Source organism: Sceloporus occidentalis, unplaced genomic scaffold, assembly GCF_023333645.1.
Source record: "Sceloporus occidentalis isolate IW3139 unplaced genomic scaffold, rSceOcc1.0.p SCAF_8, whole genome shotgun sequence".
In the NCBI taxonomy this organism is placed as follows: Eukaryota; Metazoa; Chordata; class Lepidosauria; order Squamata; family Phrynosomatidae; genus Sceloporus; species Sceloporus occidentalis.
The window spans coordinates 22,448,634-22,469,106 of NW_028316988.1; the positions used below are offsets into that span (position 1 = coordinate 22,448,634).

General features: G+C 43.8%; 1 protein-coding gene across 3 annotated transcripts in view; it reads right to left on the bottom strand.

Moving 5' to 3' along the window:
• LOC149308186 (ATP-dependent DNA helicase DDX31-like) overlaps positions 1 to 20,473 on the bottom strand; it is a 65,922-nt gene that overhangs the window by 11,244 nt on the left and 34,205 nt on the right. The window contains exons 17-19 of one of the 3 annotated variants that reach the window (XM_089535272.1): positions 19,106 to 19,187; positions 9,963 to 10,074; positions 3,765 to 3,933 (exon numbers count right to left, since the gene is read on the bottom strand). In XM_089535272.1, the coding sequence (XP_089391398.1) occupies positions 3,765 to 3,933; positions 9,963 to 10,074; positions 19,106 to 19,187 (363 nt within the window). Of the gene's footprint in view, positions 1 to 3,764; positions 3,934 to 9,317; positions 9,473 to 9,962; positions 10,075 to 19,105; positions 19,188 to 20,473 lie in introns of those variants that run through there. The other 2 variants (XM_089535274.1, XM_089535273.1) reach the window with 2 other exon arrangements.

Sequence of the window (20,473 nt, forward strand, 5' to 3'; positions counted from 1 at the left end):
AGGGTCAGGGGAAGATGCCCGGCAGCCGTCTGAAAAAGCCCAGCAATCCCCTGGTGGATTCCGAGGCGAGGAGGAGGAGGGGGGGAAGTACAGGACTTAAGGATGCAAGGGAGGGGGAGGACCTCAATGTGGTGAACATGGCTCCCCCCCATGCCCACCATCAGGTCCTTCTGCCCTTTCATTTTGCTTCTCATATGGTGGAAGACGATGATAGCAGCTCTGCAAACCGTGAGAGAGATTGCATGGAGGGGTGAGCCCTGGCGTGGATGAGATGTTCACAGAAAGGGGGGCCCATGGAAAGACAGAAATACAAAGGGGGTGGGGTGAGGGTTACCTCAAAATATACAACTGAAAAGGGCAGGGGGACACAATCAACTTGGATGTTTTTTAGCTTCATCTGCTTTAACTCTGGTAAGCCAATTTGAATCTCAGATTGGGAAAAAGGTGGGAAATAAACAAATACAACAATAAGCATGAAAAATGACCAAGAACAAGAAATTAGAACTAGAGGCCTTTCAAAAGAGTTGTTTCCTTGTGTATTCCTGGATGGCAGGGGTTTGGACTAGGTGGCCCTTGGGTATCCTTCCAACTCTACAATTCTTAAAAATGGAGGAAGAAACTTAACTTAAATGGTATTCTATTCTATTCCAACTCTTCCTGAGTTGGGAATACTGAGAAGAAGTAAGATTTCTGTTGTCTTGCACTATTTTCCGCCAAGTCCCAGCACCAGCTGCCGTGTTTTATTCCCATCCTCGAGTGAGATTCTTTTTAATTCCTAGACATATCAGAACAATATGTTCCCTCTACTTCTACTGCTCTCTCTCTCTTTTTATACATTTTCCCTTAGAGTTATACTGCTATAGAAGATCAGTGAAATGACACTTTTGCACACTAAAACTATAAATTTAAAAGGGAAAACGATTAACAATTCAGAACGGACAAAAACTGGCTGTCTGAACCCAGGACCATGTCAGAGAACAATGCCCTGGGCTTTTAAAATACCTTTGCAAGAGCCCACGTGCAGATCCAAGAAAACTGAACAAACAGCCCCCCAAAAGCATGGAAACAATGGACACAGAGGTGACAATAGCCCGCAAAACCTGAGGTGCATTGCCACAAGACTTCATGCTGAATTAGGCCAGGCTGGGAAGGCCCACAGAGACAGAAAAAAATGTATGGAATTAAGGTGTGTGTGTGGGGGGGGGGGGGGCTAACAGTTTAAATAATTTAACTGCAGGTTGGGGATGATGGGAGCTTGCAGTCCATCAGCACCTGATAGGGCCACAGGTGCCCCATCCCTCCTCAGAGATCTTTTAAGGGAAGGGGACAGAAAATAATTCCTCAGCCATTGACCCAGGGAAGAGGAAGAGAAGGCAGGCAGGGCCACTCCTCTGGGACTCACATGAATACCATGTAATTCTTACTCTTGTACTGTGGTTTTATTTTAAGAATCATCTATCAGCCACTTTGATGGACCCTGGGCACTACAAATAAATCCAAGGAGAAGGGAACAGTCGTTCTCCAGGATATTGAAAATGGAGTCTCAGTGTTCAGAGGCAGTCTACCTCTGCCTCTACAGACAAAGGCCCAGCTATCACCTTTATCTCTCCACTCCCATGCTCATTTCCCAGGGGTATATGGCTATTGGAATTTGGGAGCTGGACTAACTCAGCATTTAAGGACTTGCCCAGTCACCATAGGTCACCCAGGCAAGCAAGAGGGACAGACTCTGACAGTGAAGCTGATGAAAAAGGGACATAGCTCCCAACACCTTAAAAAAATGCAGGAATTTCTGATTTACAAAGTTGGGGCAGAAGGAAGGACTACAGAGCTGAAAAAGGAGGTGGAAGAGCGGGAGAGAGAGAGAAATTGTGGCAACTGCTCTGCAAATGCACTGTTTTAATCACTTCTCAAGTTTTGGGACATTCTGGGTTGAGGTGCCCAAGCACAGCTCCAAAAAGACATAAATGAGGGCAAAGTGCCCCTGAGCATGCCCAGACACCCTTTCACTTGGAGTTGCAGGGAGCCATTTTGTGAGCCTGAAGCTGAAATCCTATCAGGCGATATTAGAGTACATTCCTCTTTGTTGACTTATTGGAATCCAGCAAGCATTTCAAAAAGGCTCTGGAAAACAAAACCTTAATGCTCTACATGTCTATTCAGGAATATACTTCTTGAGTATTATTTCTTTTGTGTCTTTTTGCCCGGCAAGGGACTGAAATAGGATCCTCAACCCCAGCATGGGCAGTGGAGTTTACTGCCAGATAAGTGGACCAGAGGACGCACCCTAAGGCCACACAATCCTACAGACACTGACCCCCAGGAAGGTAAGAGCTCAGTGGGAACTTACTTTTGAGATAATTAAAATATTTATATTCTGTCCTTTATCTGAGGATCTTGGACAGTGTACAATAAAATCATTTTAAGACCATTTAAAAAGTAACAATAATTTTAAAAGAGTAAAAATATATTAATTCATTTATTCTTTAAAACCAGACAATGCCAACCATAGGACACAAGCAGATCAGAAAAAATATCCGCTTTAACAAAAGGTCACATTTTTGATTTAGAGCCAGAATGGCACATGTGTTAGCACTGATCAGGCCTCTGAGAGGAGTGTGTTCCAGAACTGAGGCGCCATAGCGGAGAAGGTCCTGTTCACACAGCACATTGCCCCTACCAGTGGGATACAGAAGCCCCCTCCAACAGACTCCAAACCTTGGGCAGGGATATATGCAGAAAGGTACCCCCAAGGGCTTTAAACAGCATCCCTTTGAATTCAGACAAGAAGCCAATTCCTCACTTGCCTCAAAGACAATTTCATTGTCGAAAAAGTGGAAGAGGCAACAAGGGGCTCAGCTATTTTAGATGTGATCTTAACCAACAGGGATGACTTGGTTAATGGAGTGCAAGTGGTGGGATCTGTAGGTAGGAGTGATCATGTTCTCCTGGAGTTATACAATGGAAAGGAGAAGCCAGTCATAGTCGGACATGAATTCTAGACTTTAGGAGAGCTGATTTCAGTAAACTTAGGGAAATACTGGAAGTGATCCCATGGTCAGGAATACCAAAAGACAAGGGAGTTCAGGATGGATGGGAGTTCCTCAAAAGGGAGCTACTGAAGGCACAATTTCAAACAGTTCCAATAAGGAGGAAAAATGGGAGGTGTCTCAAGGAACTAGGATGGATGACTAAAGAACTTTCAACTGAGCTAAGTTTTAAACGTAACATGTATAAGAAATGAAAATGGGGAAAATCAACAAAGAGGAATTCAAACAAATAGTGAACATGTGTAAGGTCAGAAAAGCAAAAGCACAGAATGAGCTCAGGCTTCCTAGAGAGGTTAAGAACAATAAAATAGGATTTTGGGGGTGTGTCCGTAGCAAAAAGAAGAAGAGGGAAATGGTAGGGCCACTGCGTGGAGAAGATGGAAAAATGGTAACAGGAGACAGAGAAAAGGCAGAGGTACTCATACTATGGAACTGAAACTCATTAAACTAGGCAGTGAATTCCACTAAATACTCCAGGGGGTTTACTTCCAAGGGAACACAATTTAGAATTACATCACAAATGGCTTTAAAACAGAGGTCGGCTTTCTTTGGGTGGGGCATAGATCGTTCCACTGGGAGAAAGAGCCCAAAAGATGGGATCATGTGGGAAGAGGCATTCTTTTAGTCTCACTGGGTCCAGGTTGTGGTTATTACTGTTTAAAAGCCACCACCTTTTGGAGCTTGACTGCCCACAGGAAGCTAGAGCCACTTTACCTTTTGCGCTTCTTCCCCTGATCTGGAACTGCAGAAGCACTGAGATTCCTGGGGGCATCCCGGAGCCCAAAGCTCTTTGCCACGTGACCCAGATGGAGTGACCGGATGTGGAAGATATGCTTGAGGTTGGCCGGGTAAGTGGCATATGACCGGATGAAAGACTGCAAGGCTGGGAAAAAGAAAAGAAAGAGGGACAGAAAATAATTAATGAATTAAGAATCAAGGTAGTAGCAATAGCAAGTACATTTCTATACCACTTATCAGTGCACTTAAGTACTCCCTAAGCGTTTTACAAAGTGTAAGCTAATTGCCCCCAACAATCTGGTTACTCATTTTAGCGACCTCCTCGGAAGGATGCAAGCCTAAGTTGAGCTTGAGCCCTTCGCTAGTATTGAACTTGCAATCCTATGGTTTATGAGTGAGTAGCTGCAGTACAGGCATTTAACCACTGCGCCACCAGGGAAGTAGCCTCTGTAAACATATTGTTGTTATCATTTTGCAAGTGATGGGGCACCCTTGGTAGAGGACTTTCAGTGTATGCTGAAAGCCACATATATTGTGCCCACGTATGACACGGGCACACTGTATTATTGTACAAGTGCATAAGATATAGCTGTTGTTCAGTTTCAGACCTTGGAAAGCTCTGGCTGTAGGGTTTGGTTCCAAAACAATAACTTTTCCAAGCTCTTTATTAGCTTTTATTAAGACAGATTACTGAAGGTTTTTTTTAAAAAAAATCTGCGCGATTATAATCAATGACTATCAGAGTCTTCCAGATGCTTTTGTTTCATAACTCCCATCATCCAGAGCTGCCAGTTGAGAGGGATGATGGGAGCTATAATCAAAACCCTCCAGGGGGCTGCAGCTGCTCATGCTTGATGCAATCAGGCATGGGATTGTTTTGTAAAATAAAATATTGCTCTTTTAATTATAGCTGGTCTTGTGTCCTGTGAGGAAATTCTCCACTGAAGTCTGCTGGTCAATCCAATCATTTGAATATCAAAGCCAGCCACGACTCTTGACTCTTGTTTTGATGCCAACTGGGGGAAGATCAGCTATTTGAGAAGCAAGGAAAACCTTCTCTTTCCTCTTTTTAATGTGGATTTTTTCAAAGTCTTCCATAAGTGTCTTGGGGCTACGCAAGAAACCAGCACTATGCCATCCAATTTAGACACAATCCAAATCGTTAGATATCAGTGGGAAAACGTCATGCTTTGTGTGGGCACCCTCTCTCTCCTGTGCCTAGAGAGGAAAATAGATTTCTGTTGTATGCCTTTCTTTGCTCCTCTCCTCATGCCCCCACCTTGGCTCACCCATGGGTGATTCCTTCACTCCATCATAGGAACCTTGTGCCCCCTCCGCACCCTACAGATCCCACTCCACCCAGCCTCATTCCCTCTTTCTTGCTGAGCCACCAGACCCCCACATTTGCCCACAGCTTAAGCTTAATCTCTCAGTGGTGGCAGGAGACTGGGGGTTTACGAAGAGTAATAAAAATGTCATTTTAGCGAGATCAGTTCCTGGAAGGAACCTGGGAATCCATCAAAGCTCTGTTTGCCAAGTAAAGCGAACACCATTTCCCAATCAATGAGGGAGTAACAAAGGCTCCTGCTCCGCAATACCTTTTCTCATTTCACATCATCCATTTTTTAGAGACCAGCATCTAGAGGGCAGAGTGGGGGGAGGGCAGAAGGGAAGCAAGGAAGGACAAGGGACCCTTGTCCAAAAGGTAAGGCTAAGCTGAAACAAGTAAGGTTACAAAGTTGCCCAACCACCTGCCAGGCCTATCTTTTGCAGCCAGGCTTGCCAGAGTGGACTTGGTTTAAAGTGCAGGAAGGTTTTGCCCAAAAGACAAATCAGTGGGTCTGAGATCAAACCATGACTGAATAATCCCTAGAAGCTGAACTGACTAAACCAAAGCTACTCAACTTTGGACACAAGAGAAGACAGGTGTCGCCACTGATAACACTGAGGAAGGTGGAAGGCAAAAGAAAGGGGAAAGTAAAAGGTAGGAACAGCTCATTACAAGTGGCCTGGCCCCACCGACGAAACCACTGCTGCCACCTCACATTTGCAAGATCTAAGCAGGGTTGTTTGGAACTGGGTCTCTGGGAGGCCTCTTGTTCAGAATGATACCAGGAAGCTGACTTGATGGTACAACAGCAGCAACTCATCACAGTTTCTTCCTGCTCAACAGAAAAGATTCTGATCTCTTTGGACTCAGGAGAAATCCCTGCAAACAATGTCCACATTTTGCTAAGTTCATGTTAATGAGGAGGAGGAGGAGTAACAGTTTTATTCCATGCTCTGTGTGCTTTTGAAGATGACTCCTTTGATAGGAGGTTGTTATTATCCTATTCTTACTGGTATTACTGCAGTGCTGGGTCTTAGTCCCCATCTTTGCCTGGGTTGAAGCAACACAAACTGCTTTATCCCAGAAATGAGAGCCCACCACCTTCCAAAGGAAACCATTCCATTGCTGAAAGTCTTCCTCTGGGTGGAATCTCCTTTCTTGTCATTTGAATCCTTTATTGGCTCATGTCCTAGTCTCTGGAACAGCAAAAAACAAACTCGCACCATCTTCCATGCAATATCCCTTCAGACATTTAAAGGTTGTGCTGTAACTACAGCCAGCATGGTGTAGTGTAACTACAGCCAGCGTGGCGAGTGCTGGACTACGAATCTTGAGACCAGGGTTTGATTCCCTGCTCGGCGATGAAACCCACTGGGTCACCTTGGGCAAGTCACATTCACTCAGTTTCAAGGGAAGGCAATGGCACGCCTCCTCTGAACAAGCCTTTCCAAGAAAACCGCATGATAGGTTTGCCTTAGGGTTATCATAAGTTAGACAAGATTTGAAGGCACAGAACAACAACAACAACAACTATTGCATCCCTGTCTATCTTCTTTTCTCCCTGATGAACATCCCCAGCCCATCAAGTGTTCCTCATAAGGCTTGGTTTCCATCTTTTTCTACCACAAACTCTCGCTGCCCCAGCCATCAGCTTAAAACTATCTGGTTTTCGATTCCAGCTCCCCAAATTCCCCACTGAGCATGGCTGCTGGCTCTGCTGAATAGTGGAATCTAGAAGTGATCCTTCAAGAAAGGGGAATATGCCCATGGCCCGAGTGGCAAACACCAGATTCAGGCAAGGCTGACAATCTTGCCTGTGGCCTTTCCCTTACTGCTAGTCAGTTCCTGCTCTCCTGCTCATTTCACAAGAACTGTACAAAGCCTCCCCTGTTTTGCTTTCAAGTAAGGCTGTTGTGGTTTCCAAAGCTTCCTGCCTTCACTCACAGGACTCTTCCAACTCCAACAGGCTTCAGAGCACAACTATGGCTTCTTTTCAGGTGGCATCTCCCAAACCACCACCCCTACAAAAAATGGTGGATTACAATTCCCATCGCCCCAGCCCTTGCACCTCATGGGATGTGAGTGATGGTAGCTGTAACCCACCATATCAGAGGGTACAATCCCATCATCCATGTAGGCTGTATCTTGGGGATTATGGGAGTTGTAATCACCCTTGTCAATGAAGGTTGGGAACACAGCTGTAGATCAGACCCAGCAGCTCCTCCCAAAATTGTTGCATGATGCAGATGGAGACCAGTGGGAAGTTGCTCTTTCCTCCCACCCAGAAGGGTGCCTGGAGCGGCTGCTCTTCTCTGAAACAAATCTGCTATCAACTTCCAAAGAACCTCCGTTGTCCCCCCAGACAGAACACAGCTGGAGAACCAGTGTTCTTTTAAAAAAACTTTTCAAAAACCTAAATCCCACATGCTCCAGCCTTTCAAAACCAAGCTTCCATATTTTAAAAGATCCCAGGACGAGGGATGGTCAGGAATGAAAGATAAAAAGCAGCAGCTCCTTTCGGAAGGCAGCCTATGATCCAACACCAGCTACTGGCGCTCACCGGGCAAAATAAATAAATATAGAAAAAGCCTCCATGGTGGGAGGAGAGGAAAAACAGGTTAGGAGGGAAAGGGAGAGGAGCTGTTCACGTTTGGCGCATTTTCCGTTTGATTTTCTGCCATAAGCGCAAGAACCAGCTGCCGCGTTAATTATTCACTATTCTTGGCTACAAGTGAGGAAGAAGCGAAGGGAGGTTTATGGACGCCAGCCGGTGCTGGAAACTGTGCATACGCAGAGAGCAGAATATGAAGCAATTGAGGAGGAAGGGGGCCACCCCACATGGTGGAAAAGAAAACAGGACAGCCGGGGGAACGGGGGGAGAAGAAGGGGAGGGCAGCATTTAGATATTAACTGGAAAAAGCAGACCATAATTTCCCCACTGCAGTCATCCAAAGTTACAAAGCATTCAAAGTCTGGCACGGAGAGAGGAGGTGGCATCTGTCTTTATGAAAGCCTCAATTGCATAAACTGCGGGCACCAATATGGGTTTGGTAACGTTTGAGCCTCTCTCCCTAGTGCCCATTGACTACTTCCAAAGAAGAAGAGGAAGAGAAAGATGAGCATGGTGGCAGTCAGTGATTGTGATGCTGCAATATGTAACATTTCAGAGAAGCAAAATGCAAAGCTGTGATTCCAACAACACCTTTCTATCCCCACATTATTTATTTTTTACCACCCTGCTTGGCAAAGAAGCCAATGTGATTCAAAAGCTAGCATGAGGGTTTCTGCGCCTCCCAGTTGGCCTAATAAAGGCATCACCAAAATGTATACTTTGGTTAACACAGCTTCCCCATATGACTTTTATACTCCCCCTTTTTGATTTATCTGCCATGACTCCACTTTAGTGGGGAAATGAAGACTGCATCACTTGATTCAAATTTTAGTTGTTTTTAAAGTTCTCTCTTCCTCCCGCTTACATCAATATATTTTCAGGTCTCTCCCAATGTGACAAATGGCATCTCCCAAAGGCCCTGGAAGGGATGCTATCAGCCATTTGGTGCTGATTTTGGTGACTTAATAGTATCCCCCTCCACCTTTCCACACCTGGAAAAAAAGCCCCTTTCTGGTCCTGAGGAAAAGGTAAGAGGGTGCTAAAAGGCCCCCAAACTACAGCAAAACTACCAAACATCCTCCTCCAGTCTTTGGGAGGCAGTACTGATTATTTTTTGCTCTTCGTCAAAATTTTCACCCCAGCTTTTTGGAGAGAGAAGCACAAGGATCCTTGGGGGATTGTAAAAACATTTGAGCTCTCAGGAATGCTAGACGATACCCTGAATTTTTATCTCTTGGTGAGAAGCATGCATACTTTGTCCTATAGCCAAAGTGTTCCCAGTGGCTTACAAAAAGTTAACTTAACCATTAACTATCTTGGTACTTTTAAAACAACAGGGACATATATCTACAAAATAACTCATCTGTTAAATTTTCTCAGTTGGTAGAGAAAAGAACAGACTTCTGTGCTGCAAAGAGGTGGGAGAAAAGAGATGCATATTTACACCAAGATTCATGGCCAACAACTTAATCTGTTGACATTTTGCTGCCTGAGGCAGAAAAGAAAATGGTGACCCTCCCTTCCTCAAGAGCAAACTATATCAAAGTGGGTAGAAGCCTTCCCCTAAACAAAACAACAACACGGGAGCTTTGATGGTAAGTTCCTGCATGTCAGGGGATTGGACTGGATGGCCCTTGTGGTGTCTTCCAACTTTATGAATCTATGATCTATAAAACAAAACAACCTCCACCAAGTTATTTTCGTCCCTGAGGCCTGAAGTCCCACAAGCTTCTCTCTCCATCCCTGGTAATAAAAATGCAGAAGGTAAACATCAATTTTCTGTCCTTTCATGACAGTGGCTAACAGTTCAGCTATGAAGCAATGACAGCAGGGGTGGGAAACTATTGGGGATCAGGGGGTTGCACTGCTCCCCAGGGGGCCTTGGAGAGCCATGTTCCCTGGAAAGGGGGGCTTTACTTGGCTCCCCAGAGTGCACAGGGGCCAGATTCACTTTGTTTTTGGTCCAGGAAAGGCCTTTCCAACAAGAAGTGGCCTGGAAGTCAACTTCCAAACCTGCCCCTTCATCTGTTAAGAGGAGAGAAATTAAGGGGAATTATCCATTTTAGAAAACATTGTTCTAAAATGAACATTTGGTCACATGCAGCCTGCAGGCTACGCTTTTCCCACCCTTGATGACAGCACAAAGGGGGATGCTTAGGGCCTAATGCTGAACCCCACCAACAAGTTAATTCTCTTTTAAAACCAAATGGAAGAGCCAAAGAAAGCCCCTGACCTCTCTTAGCGCACCGGATGGTCTCTGCAGAGGAGTGGACGTAGTTCTCAAACTCAGTCTGCAGCACGGTGGCTCTACGGCGCACTTCCTGTGGGTCTGCACCATGGAACTTCTGTAATAGCGAGAAAAGGGGAGTTAAGACACTTTGCAGTTGGTTCTCAAAGAGACAGCACTCTTATTTGATGTTCTCAACGCCAACAAAAAAAAAATTCAAATGTTCTTAAACGAATAGTTTTAATGGATTTAATATTATTTAAATATTTTATTATTTAAATAATTAACTTTATCTGTTTCAGATTTTTTAAAAACAAAAACCAGCATTAACACTGTCTTAAATTAAAAAAAAATTAAATCATACATCAACAAGGTTCCACACCTCCACCTGTTTATTAAAGCCTCCCTACCTGAACCTGTCTGAATTCTAAAGATTGTTTATAAGGGTGATAAAAGCAAAAGAAAGCCTCTCCCCAAATGATCTTAAGATTCAGGCAGGTTCATGTAAGAAGATAAGTCTTTCAGATACTCTGAATCTAAACCGTCCAGGGCTTTACAGGCCATAAGGAAGGAGATTATCGCACTGCCCTTTTCCATCCTTCCTTCCAACCTCAATGCCAGATCAAAAACTTTTAAGCATGGATTTTATCATACGCCTCTGTGCCGAGGCTGGAGTGTTGCGTACCTGATCCGGACCTCTCCCATACTTTGCAAAGAATGGGAAAATCTTGTTCTTTCAAAAAGTGCTGGAGAAGTCCGGATCGGGTACAGGATACCATGATCGGATACAGGATGCCTCCTCCTTCCAACTTCTCTACCACACTGAGATAAAATCTGTGCTTAAAAAGCCCTGAGGTTGGAAGGAATGGACAGAAAAGGGCAGTGCGATAATCTCTGAAGTGTTGGTGAACACCTCGAGGTGGAAGGGAAATTGGAAAGAGGAGGCAGGAAAAATGAAGCATAATCTGCATTCTAGGCAAGCAGTAAGGAGTACAAAGGAGCACACAGGGAAGAAAGCCCTCTTAGGATGGCATTCACACTGCAGAAATAGTCCAATTTGACACCACTTTAATTGCCATGGCTGAATGCTATGGAATTCTGGGAATTGCAGTTTGTTGTGGCACTAGAGCTCTCTGACAAAGAAAGCTAAATATTGCACGAAGTACAAATTCCACAGTTCCATAGCACTGAGCCATGGCAGCTAACGTGGAGTCAAACTGGATTATTTCTGCAGTGCATATGCAGCCTTAGTGGCTTCTCCCAGATTGGGGCACTCCCTTTCTGGAGCGATGAGATCGCTCCCCGTCTCTACTCTCCTTTTGCTGGCAGGCAAAGACCTTTTCATTCAAGCAGGCATTTAATGATTAATTGGTTGCATGAGCCTTTTCATGGCAACAAGGGTGGGGTGGGGGAAGTTTGCTATAGTTTTATCGTTCTTATGTTAAAATGATTTTATACTTTTAAAAATTCTGTGCCGTTTTAATATGATAGCTTGTTTAATTGTGTTTTGGCTTTTTTTTTAATTATCATGCTTTTAGCACAATCTTGCTCCAGCCTTTTTGAAAGCTGCTGTGAGTTTCACATCAGGAGAAAGGTGGGGTGTAAAATTAAAGAATGAATTAGTGCACTCTCATTTTTCATCTCGTCCTCCCCCTTCATTCTCTTATCTTTTAAGCTCTTGATGCCAGAAGCTGGTATCAAAAAGGAGAGGAAGAAGATGGAGTTTACGAAGTAGAGTAAGTTTTTTAAATTGCTCATCTCTGGTAGACTGGCTTCAAATGCATTACACTGACACTGATACCCACATTCAAGGCGAAAACTAGACTCCATCTTTCCACCTCCTAGTTTCAGGTTCCAGTTAAGATGGGAACTCATGGCCCAAGGAGGTCATGGCAGGGAGTGGGACAGAAGGAGAAAAGTGCTTTAGGATGAACTGGAAAGCCAGGAACCAGCCAATGCAAAGTGGTATATAAATAAAAATAACAGTCTACAAGGCATCAGCATCAACTCAGCTATGCCTGTTTAATCTTTTGGGAGGAAAAGACCAAACAAGCATGGAACCTGCCTCTATGTAGGTGGAAATTGTTTAGCAACAATGGCACTGGGAGGATGGTGAAGGATGGCTGGAAAAACATAGACTTCAGTGCTGGGTTGCAGCAATATGTCTCTCCAGTGAACAATGCAATAAAGCTTGAGCTGGGAAAGAGCAGGATTCTGCTCTAGCCGTTTCCACTGTACCCCTGTGTGCCTGCCTACAACAGGCAAGATAAGCAGCTGCCTCCAGAAAACCTTATTGTGCATACATGAACACTTAAATAGAGCAAAAGGATAAACCTGCCTCACCAGTTCCCCCTCCCCAGCATTTTAAAAAAGCACAGATCGATAAAAGTGGCCACCACAATGGAAATCACGAGAAAAGCAGAGGCTATGGAGAGAAGAGTCATCACTAGATTCATTCTGGAAGGAGCTTTCAAGTGGTCTCTAGAAAATTCAACCTGTTTTTATTTACTTATGCAATGCTCATCTCACCTGGTTGTTTTTTTCACAAGTCTGTTGTTAGTTTTGCATAACATGTTTGAAGAAACATGTTGGTTTACTCTTCTTTTTCTGTAGTATAGGAAACGGTCTCTATTCTTTCCATATTATTTATTTCTCTGGTACCAAATTTTCTGTATCAGAAGCAATGCCCAGGAACACATCACTTTTATTAACTGAATGATACCTATATTTGTTTTGTTGTGGCTTTTTGTTGTTGTTGTTGTTGTTTGTCACGCTACCATTAAAGTGGAGCATGAATTTAACAACTAAATAGTCCAATGAAAGCTGGATAGTGAGGATAGTGGTGCTGGAGGAGAGGTCTACTGACACTGTGGCCTACCAAAATGGCAAATAAGTGGCTCTGAGAGCAAGCCAAGCCAAAAAGATAAATGAATGGGTCCAAGAGCAAACCCAAGCTTGAACTCTGCCTAGAAGTCAAAATAATTCAACTGAATCTATCATACTTTGGACACATCATGACACACGACAGGACTGATTAGAAAAGATGATCACAGTCAGCAAAGTGGAAGGCAGAAGAAGTGAGGAAGAACACACGACAGGCGGCATGGTTCAATCAAATGAACCACGGTGGCTGCCCAGAACTTATGGGGCCTGAGCAGGGCTGCTGGTGACTGTGGTGAAGGAAAGACTCTCATTCATCGGGCTGTTTGAAGTTGAGGCTACACACATTCAATCGCTCTCTCTCTCTCTCAGACAACCCCACAGGGTTGTTATGGACATTACAATAGGAAGAACGAATCCTGCATCTGCTACATTAAGCTGAGAAAAAGCAGGAACATAAATCTAACAAATAAATTAGAACACATACCATGATCTTGACTGTATGTATTAGTGCACCTCTTAGTCCATTTTCACAAAAAGTGGCATGCAATTAAAAAAAATAACCTCAACCCTAAGCCCATAATAAAAAAGTTGCATTTCTCCTGGTGGGAAATGTTAGAAAAATAAAACCGCTTTCCCTTCCGCTGCCGCCCCGCTTTCACTGCTCCCCAGCGCCTTCTCCCCCTGCATGGCCCCAATCCACCTTTTCTTCTTCTGCTAAGCTTCTCAGGTTGTGTCGAGTGTCACCTTCCTGCCTTCTTCTCCTTTTTTTTAATATGAATGTGAAATTAAGAGATGTTGCCCTTTTCCCTGGCGGACAGAATCCTCTGTTATTAAAAAGTAAAGCACTTTAATAATGAAAAACTTTTCCTCTCCTCTCCCCCCCCTCCATGTTCCCCCCCGTCTGTGTTTTAACTGTTTAAAATTAATGAGAAGGGCAGAACGGTTGTCAAAGCGTTATTGAAAGCGGGCAGCCAGGACCAAATAAACCCGAAAATCCCCCCAGAGTGTTAAATAAACAGAGCTTCAGCCCTCTCCAAATCCCTCTGTTGGTTATTGTATACATTCTGTATCGCAGCTCAGAGAAGATGTGAGAGCCAGAGGAAGGCAGGAAAGGTTTTAGAATTCCAATAAAGGCCTCAAATTAAAGACAGCCCAGCGCGAATTCCAGGAGAAAATTAAAGAGACCTCAAACTTAAGTGACAGGTGACTTGCTTCGATGCCACAACTGTCTGGGGATTTACTGATAATATGGCAATATATTACAAAGGACTTCTCATCCTCTCCTTCTCCATCCCTCTCCCCCTCTTCACCGTGCTCTCCCCCTTTTTTTAGGTTTCAAAATGAGCCATCTCCCACTCCTTTTCTCCGGAAAAAGGACAGAATGGAGGGAAGGAAGGAAGGATAGAAGAAAAGAAGGGGAAAGGTTTTTAAGAAATGAGTAAACCAAGGGATTTTTAAAAGCCCCAAAACCTTTATGGATTGGGGGGGGGGGGCGAAGTAGGAAGGGAGGTGTATGTGTGTGTAAAAGAGAGTGAGAGAGATGCAAACAAATGGAGAAGCAAAAAATGGAAAGCTGAAAACAGCAGGGGAAGAGATATATATATATATATAGATATATATATATATATATATATATACACACACACACACACACACACACACACACACACACACATTTAGAAAACCCAAGCAGCACCAGCCGCTCCTACCCTTCCTGGCAGTGCCTCTTTCCTTTGTATACATCTTCTCATCCCCCTGGAGAGCAATTTTATTTTTATAACTGCACCCTAATGGGCATGTTTTGATTCCTGTCTTCCAGGTTGGCTGGTCTGAAAAATCTAAATTTAAAAACTGACTCACAGCTGGAATGGGAACAGCGAGATGGAGAGAGAGGTAGTTATTTGGCACCTGGAACATATGAACCCTGAGCACTGCATCTGGCAGATACGTGGGAGCACATTCACACTTGATGCATTTAGGGGTACCTGACAGATTGTACACCTGTATCTCTTATGCATGACGCAACCCCATACCCTTGGACCCAGTTTGATTAAGAGCAATAGCATGGGACTTAGGAGATCCAGGTTCAAGTGTCTACTAAACTGTGAAGCTCACTGGGCAATCTTGAATCAGTTACCGTCTCTTAGCCTGTCCTACCTCACAGATCTGTTGTAATATGGGAGGAAAGGAAGAGGAGAGCCATGTGCTGTGCTTGGAATTCACTGGAGGAGAGAAATGAAACCAACAGAGAAATTGTGCTAGAATACACAAGCCAACAACAACCAAGTTTTCTCTACAACTGTCTCAAGTTACAGCTGCCATGGTCCTTCCAAGTTGTGTTAATATCATTATCCAATGTGACATGGTAGACATTTATGCTTCACTGCAACAGGCAATTCAGTGGACCTCCAAAACGTGACCAGCCACCCATGGTCACTCACAGACTCCCGCTTTCGTCTAAGCACTATGTGCAGCTAAGGCATGGGGCCAGCCCTAGCCTTACTTTTGGTGTGGGGAATCTTTGGCTCTCTAGATGCTTTTGGCATTTGACTTCCCAGAGCCTCAGCCAACAGTAAGGAACTACAGGAGCGTACTCTGCCCCCCGCCACCAATAAAGCAGAATGAGGCAGCTGCCTCTGGTGGCAGATGCCAAGGGATGTGGACCCCCTTAGGTCACTTGCCCATTGCCACTGTTGAAGTAAGAGTCAGCTGCCTGTCAAATTGGTTTCTGTTCATGTCTTGTCATTCACTTCAGGCGGCAAAAGATCTTGGGGCAGCCCTGAGAATCATGTTCCAAAGATCCACTAAATATCCTCCCTTCCTCTAAATGAATAGTCCCTCTAATGAAGCATTAATTAAAACTGGCTTCTTCTCAAGATTTCTTGGCAGGTTGGATTTGCAGGACACAAATGCATAAGACACGGAGCTGCTACTGCTGCATCTCTATTAATTATTAAGACAAGCAAATTACACCGTATCATTTACAGAAAATAGCAAAGACTTAGAATAGCAAAAGAAAAAGAAAACAAAGACTGCTAAGTAAAGTTAAGGAAGAAAGTGCAAAAGTGGGGTTATGGTAAAGTATTAAGAAAACAAAAATAATGACCACAGATGTTTTACTGAACTTTTAAAGTGGTAATGAAGACAATGAAATAGTTAAGGATTTCCTATAACTTGGCTGAGGATCAATCCATATTGCAGAATTAATGCAGTTTGACACTGCTTTAATTGCATGGCCCAATACTATGTAATGGGATATGTACTTTTGTGAGATGTTTAGCCTGGTGCCACCACAACCGCAAATCCCAGGAAACCACAGGATAGAGCCAGGACAGTTAAAGCATTGTTAAGCTGTATTAATTCTGCAGTTTGGTAGCAACCACAGTAATTAATCAAATGGAGATTGTACTTAAGAAATCAGAAGAAAATTAAGACTTGGAAGGAACTAGATGAGATCTTCAAGTGTAAAGGTATATTGTTAAATGCAAAAGTCAGGATTGTCCACACATTCATATTTCTGTTTCCTGTGTATGGCTGTAAAAACTGGATAGTGAAAAAAGTTAATAAGAAGAAAACGAACTTATTTGAAATGTAGTTCCAGAGAAGAGTTCTGCAGGTACCACGCCAAAAGGACAAATGAATATTACTTTGGATGCATCCTGGGATGACGTGAGTCACTGGAAAAAATGATAAAGCTCCCTAAAATGGAAGACAGTAGGAAGAGAGAGACCACAACACAGGTGGATAGACTCCACCAAGGAAGCCATGGTTGTTGCTCTGAGTTTGCAAGACCTGAGCAGGGAAGTTGATTACTTTACTTTAATCCCTCTTATTCATAGGACTGCCATGTCAACATTGACTTGACAGCAAATAACAACAACAAATTATTAACTACTACTATTACTACCGTGTTTACTAATTACTTATATGCTGCCTTTTCCCCCACCCTGGGATGCAAGACTGCTTACAATTGTTACAAACAGATAAAATTTCACAGCAGAAGTAAAATTTGAACTGTGTGCTTAATTATATTTGAACTTCATAGCTTAATTATATTTTAACAGTTCTATGTTGTGCTCAGCTCCTTACATCCCTACAAGAAATATTACTGAGTATGACCCACTTGCCTGCTTCACAGAGAGGTCATGAACATACAGTGCTTTGACTAGCATGGGTAAGGATTTTGTTTCCCAGCTCATCTAAATAAGCAAACTGCTTCACACTCACAATGGGAAAACCTGGACGGCTGAGGGTTTTTTTTTAATGTGAAGGCAGGAGAAAGTGAAACCAACAAATCTCCCCATCTCTAGCTTTGACTATCTTATTCTATTATTAATTTTTAATAGCAGCCAAACACAAAAGTGGATAAAAGGAACCCACATGATGTCATTCATGTAGGTTCCTTTCATCCATTCGTGCATACTTGGTTTATTTCCTGCAATGGGACCAACAGCAAGGTTGCACCCCAGCTTCAATGGGTCACCAGCATGAGTACTGCTGTGCCCACTTCTGGGCTCCACAATTCAAGAAGGATATCAACAACCTGGAATCTGTCCAGAGAAGAGCAACCAAGATGATCAAGTGTCTAGAAACTAATCCTTATGAGAAACGACTTTAGCTTAGAGAAGAGAAGGCAGAGAGGTGACGTGATAGCCATCTTTAAACATATGAAAAGATGTCATGTAGAAAATCGATTCAAATTACAGGAGATTTCCCCTACATCTCAGGAAGTACATCTTTACTGTAAGAGCTGTCTGAGAGTGGAATGGACTGGCTTGGAGGGTGGTAGACTCTGCTTTGGAGGTCTTTAAATGGAAAATGGGTGGCCATCTTTCTCTCTCTCTTTCTCTCTCTCTCTCTCTCTCTCAGGAGTGCTGTAGTTGTTTATTTTTGTATGACAGAATGAGGATGGACAAGATCAGCGAATGGTTCTCAGGCTATCTGATGTGAGGGGCCAGCAGTGTGCCAAAGACTGGCACTAAATATGCACCTGTTGGGTACTTTCTTTTCCCTTTCTTTCCTGGAAGTATGTCAGAGACCCACCACCAGTGGCTCAGGGACTGGCACTGGTCTGGGGGCCATCTCTTTGAATAGCCCCTTCTAACCCTAGAGTTCTATGATTCTCTAATGCCCACTTTGGAAACTGGGAAGGTGACATGTGTACCAAGTCTCATATGCATGTGTGTCCAGTGCCAGAGCTTGGGAAAGTTAGATTTTGGATTAGAGCCCCCGCTGAATCCACAGTCAGTACAGCCAGTGGTGATGCTATCTGGTGGATTTTGGGAGTTGTAGTCTCCATGTATAATTGTTTTCTCCAAGCTTTAGTCTGTGTGTGATGGGAGCAGTGTGTGTGTGTTTGTATATACGTATGTAGCAGAGGGAATATTGCTAAACCCAAGCTTAAAAGGGTACATGTTCATCAGAAATGTGGGGATATATGTTGGCCATTCTTTTTTGAGAAGGGAAGCAAGAAACAAGGTGTAGGGCTAGAAGTGCAATGCCTCCTCTGGCTTCCAAAAGCTACTCAAATACAAAACGCAGGCATTTGTTTTTAGTAACTTTTTTGCCCAGCCAATTCCAACCTCCACAAGCAGAGTCCCTGGAGAAGCTCCCCAACCTCCCTCCTCCCTCCCCGAGTAGGAAATGCACAGATCAAATGTATTCTCTTTGTAGCCAGGTGAACATTCACACACCCAGACGCGGCTGTATATATATTTCATGTGGCTAAGGATAAAAAATACATTTTACAGGTGCTTTTGGCATCTCTTCCCCGCCGGCTTCCCAGAGAAGCCCAGCACACAAACACACACACTCCCTCCAAAAGAGTATTTTATAATGGACTCCAGTGGAGGCAGGAAGCAAAGAAGAATGTTATGAAGAGGTTTGCCAACCGAGACTCCGCAGTGCATCCTTACACTTTGGGGGGAAAAGAGAGAACATGCAGGGGGGAAAATAATCAGAGAACACTTCAGCTTCCACACTAACCTCTTGCCCGCCCCTGAATGTTAACACATGCAACAAGGCACTCCTTATCTTACATAAGGTTTAAGCTCCAGAACTGGTTTTTGAAAGGTTAGCTCAGCTGTGCAAGGAAGAGCCAAGCAGCCCACAATATACTACATTAGTTATTTGGGACCAAAAAGAAAAGGAAGAAAACAAAGCTACCTTTTGCAGTCTGGTTACCTATATGAAAATTGACTCTCACCATAGGTGACCAGGCAAAGAGAGGGAAGGTGGGAGAAGCTGTTTCTTCCGAAAGAACTGACCTTATTTCCCCACTGGCTGCCTTTGAAACGATCATCTCTCATCAGACTGGACAGGACAGTTTCCATCTTCATCTCTGAAACACTGGCAAATGAAAAAACAACAGACAAACAAGGGATTAAAAATATATAAAGACCTATTTGTGAGTTTTCAGTTAAAAGAACACACATTTTATAGCTAGAGAAGTAGGGGCATGATGCTGTATGGATTACAATGTGAACTGAACTTACCCACATGCCTCCCTCAAAACTGATAGTTGCCTCAGATACCTTCCACTTGTTTTTAGTGGTGGGTCCTTGATTGTGAAACATTCTCCCACTTTTGAACAGAATGTCTCTGTCTGTTTCTTAACCGAGATGATAAAACTCTGGGCATGAAACCCACTGTCACTGTGCTTCTTTTCATGGTAACTCAGAAAGTTCAGCCAGTATAGATCACAGATGTACTCAATTGGGCCCATTCCAACCTGGTGCCCTCAAGATGTGTCAGACTACAACCACGCTGGCTCAAGATGATGGGAGATGTGTTCCCCCCCCCCCCCAATCCTGGGTACATGTGGTGCAATTACCATACCAGTTCCTCTGTGTGTTACCAGGCCCCCAATCAAAATGCTTGCTTTGCAGCTATAAAGTCCTGCCTGGTTTGGGTTGAACTAATGTGAAGGACTTGAAGGCACTCTTGAGGCCAGAGATTAGTCTTGGGGGCAGATGCCATGGACAAGGTGTTCTCATCTGCTGCAGCTATTCTGCAGAAATCCCTCCATCTTGACATGCAGAAAGCTCCTGAAATGCTGTTTCCAGTGGCTTTTATTATGTGTTTTTGATTGGACATGCTGCCAATTCTTTGCCAACCATGAAAATGTTTTTACCTATTTGTCTTAAAAAAAATGTTTTTGCATTTCTGAATTGCAACCTCCCTGTCCTTCAAATCTGTAAGACTAGCAGGAAATGTGTCAGGGCATCCCACTACAGGGGACCTTCTGAAACAATTACTGAGTGGTAAGTCACCCAAAGGGCAAGCCCTGTGGATTCATTGGGTCTACTCTAGTGGGAATGCAGTCCATTCTGTTTAGGTTGCCCTTTGCAGCTTCGAGTAGACTACATCCACAGAGGCAGCCTGGAAATATTTGAATTCAGTAAATGCATTGTTCATACAAGCAACAGGTGAGGCAGTCCTTGACTCTTAACTTCAGATGTCAGTTGCAAGGTGACACTTGTCCCCCTTCCACAGATTCCACCCTTAAGTCCAGATGGGAAATCTTCCCCACAATCTGGTCCTCTGACTATATAGAGATAAACAGACATATTAGCTGCACAAGAGCTACTCAAAGTGGTGGTCCCTGGAGCAGTGCCAATACCTGAGCTGCATGC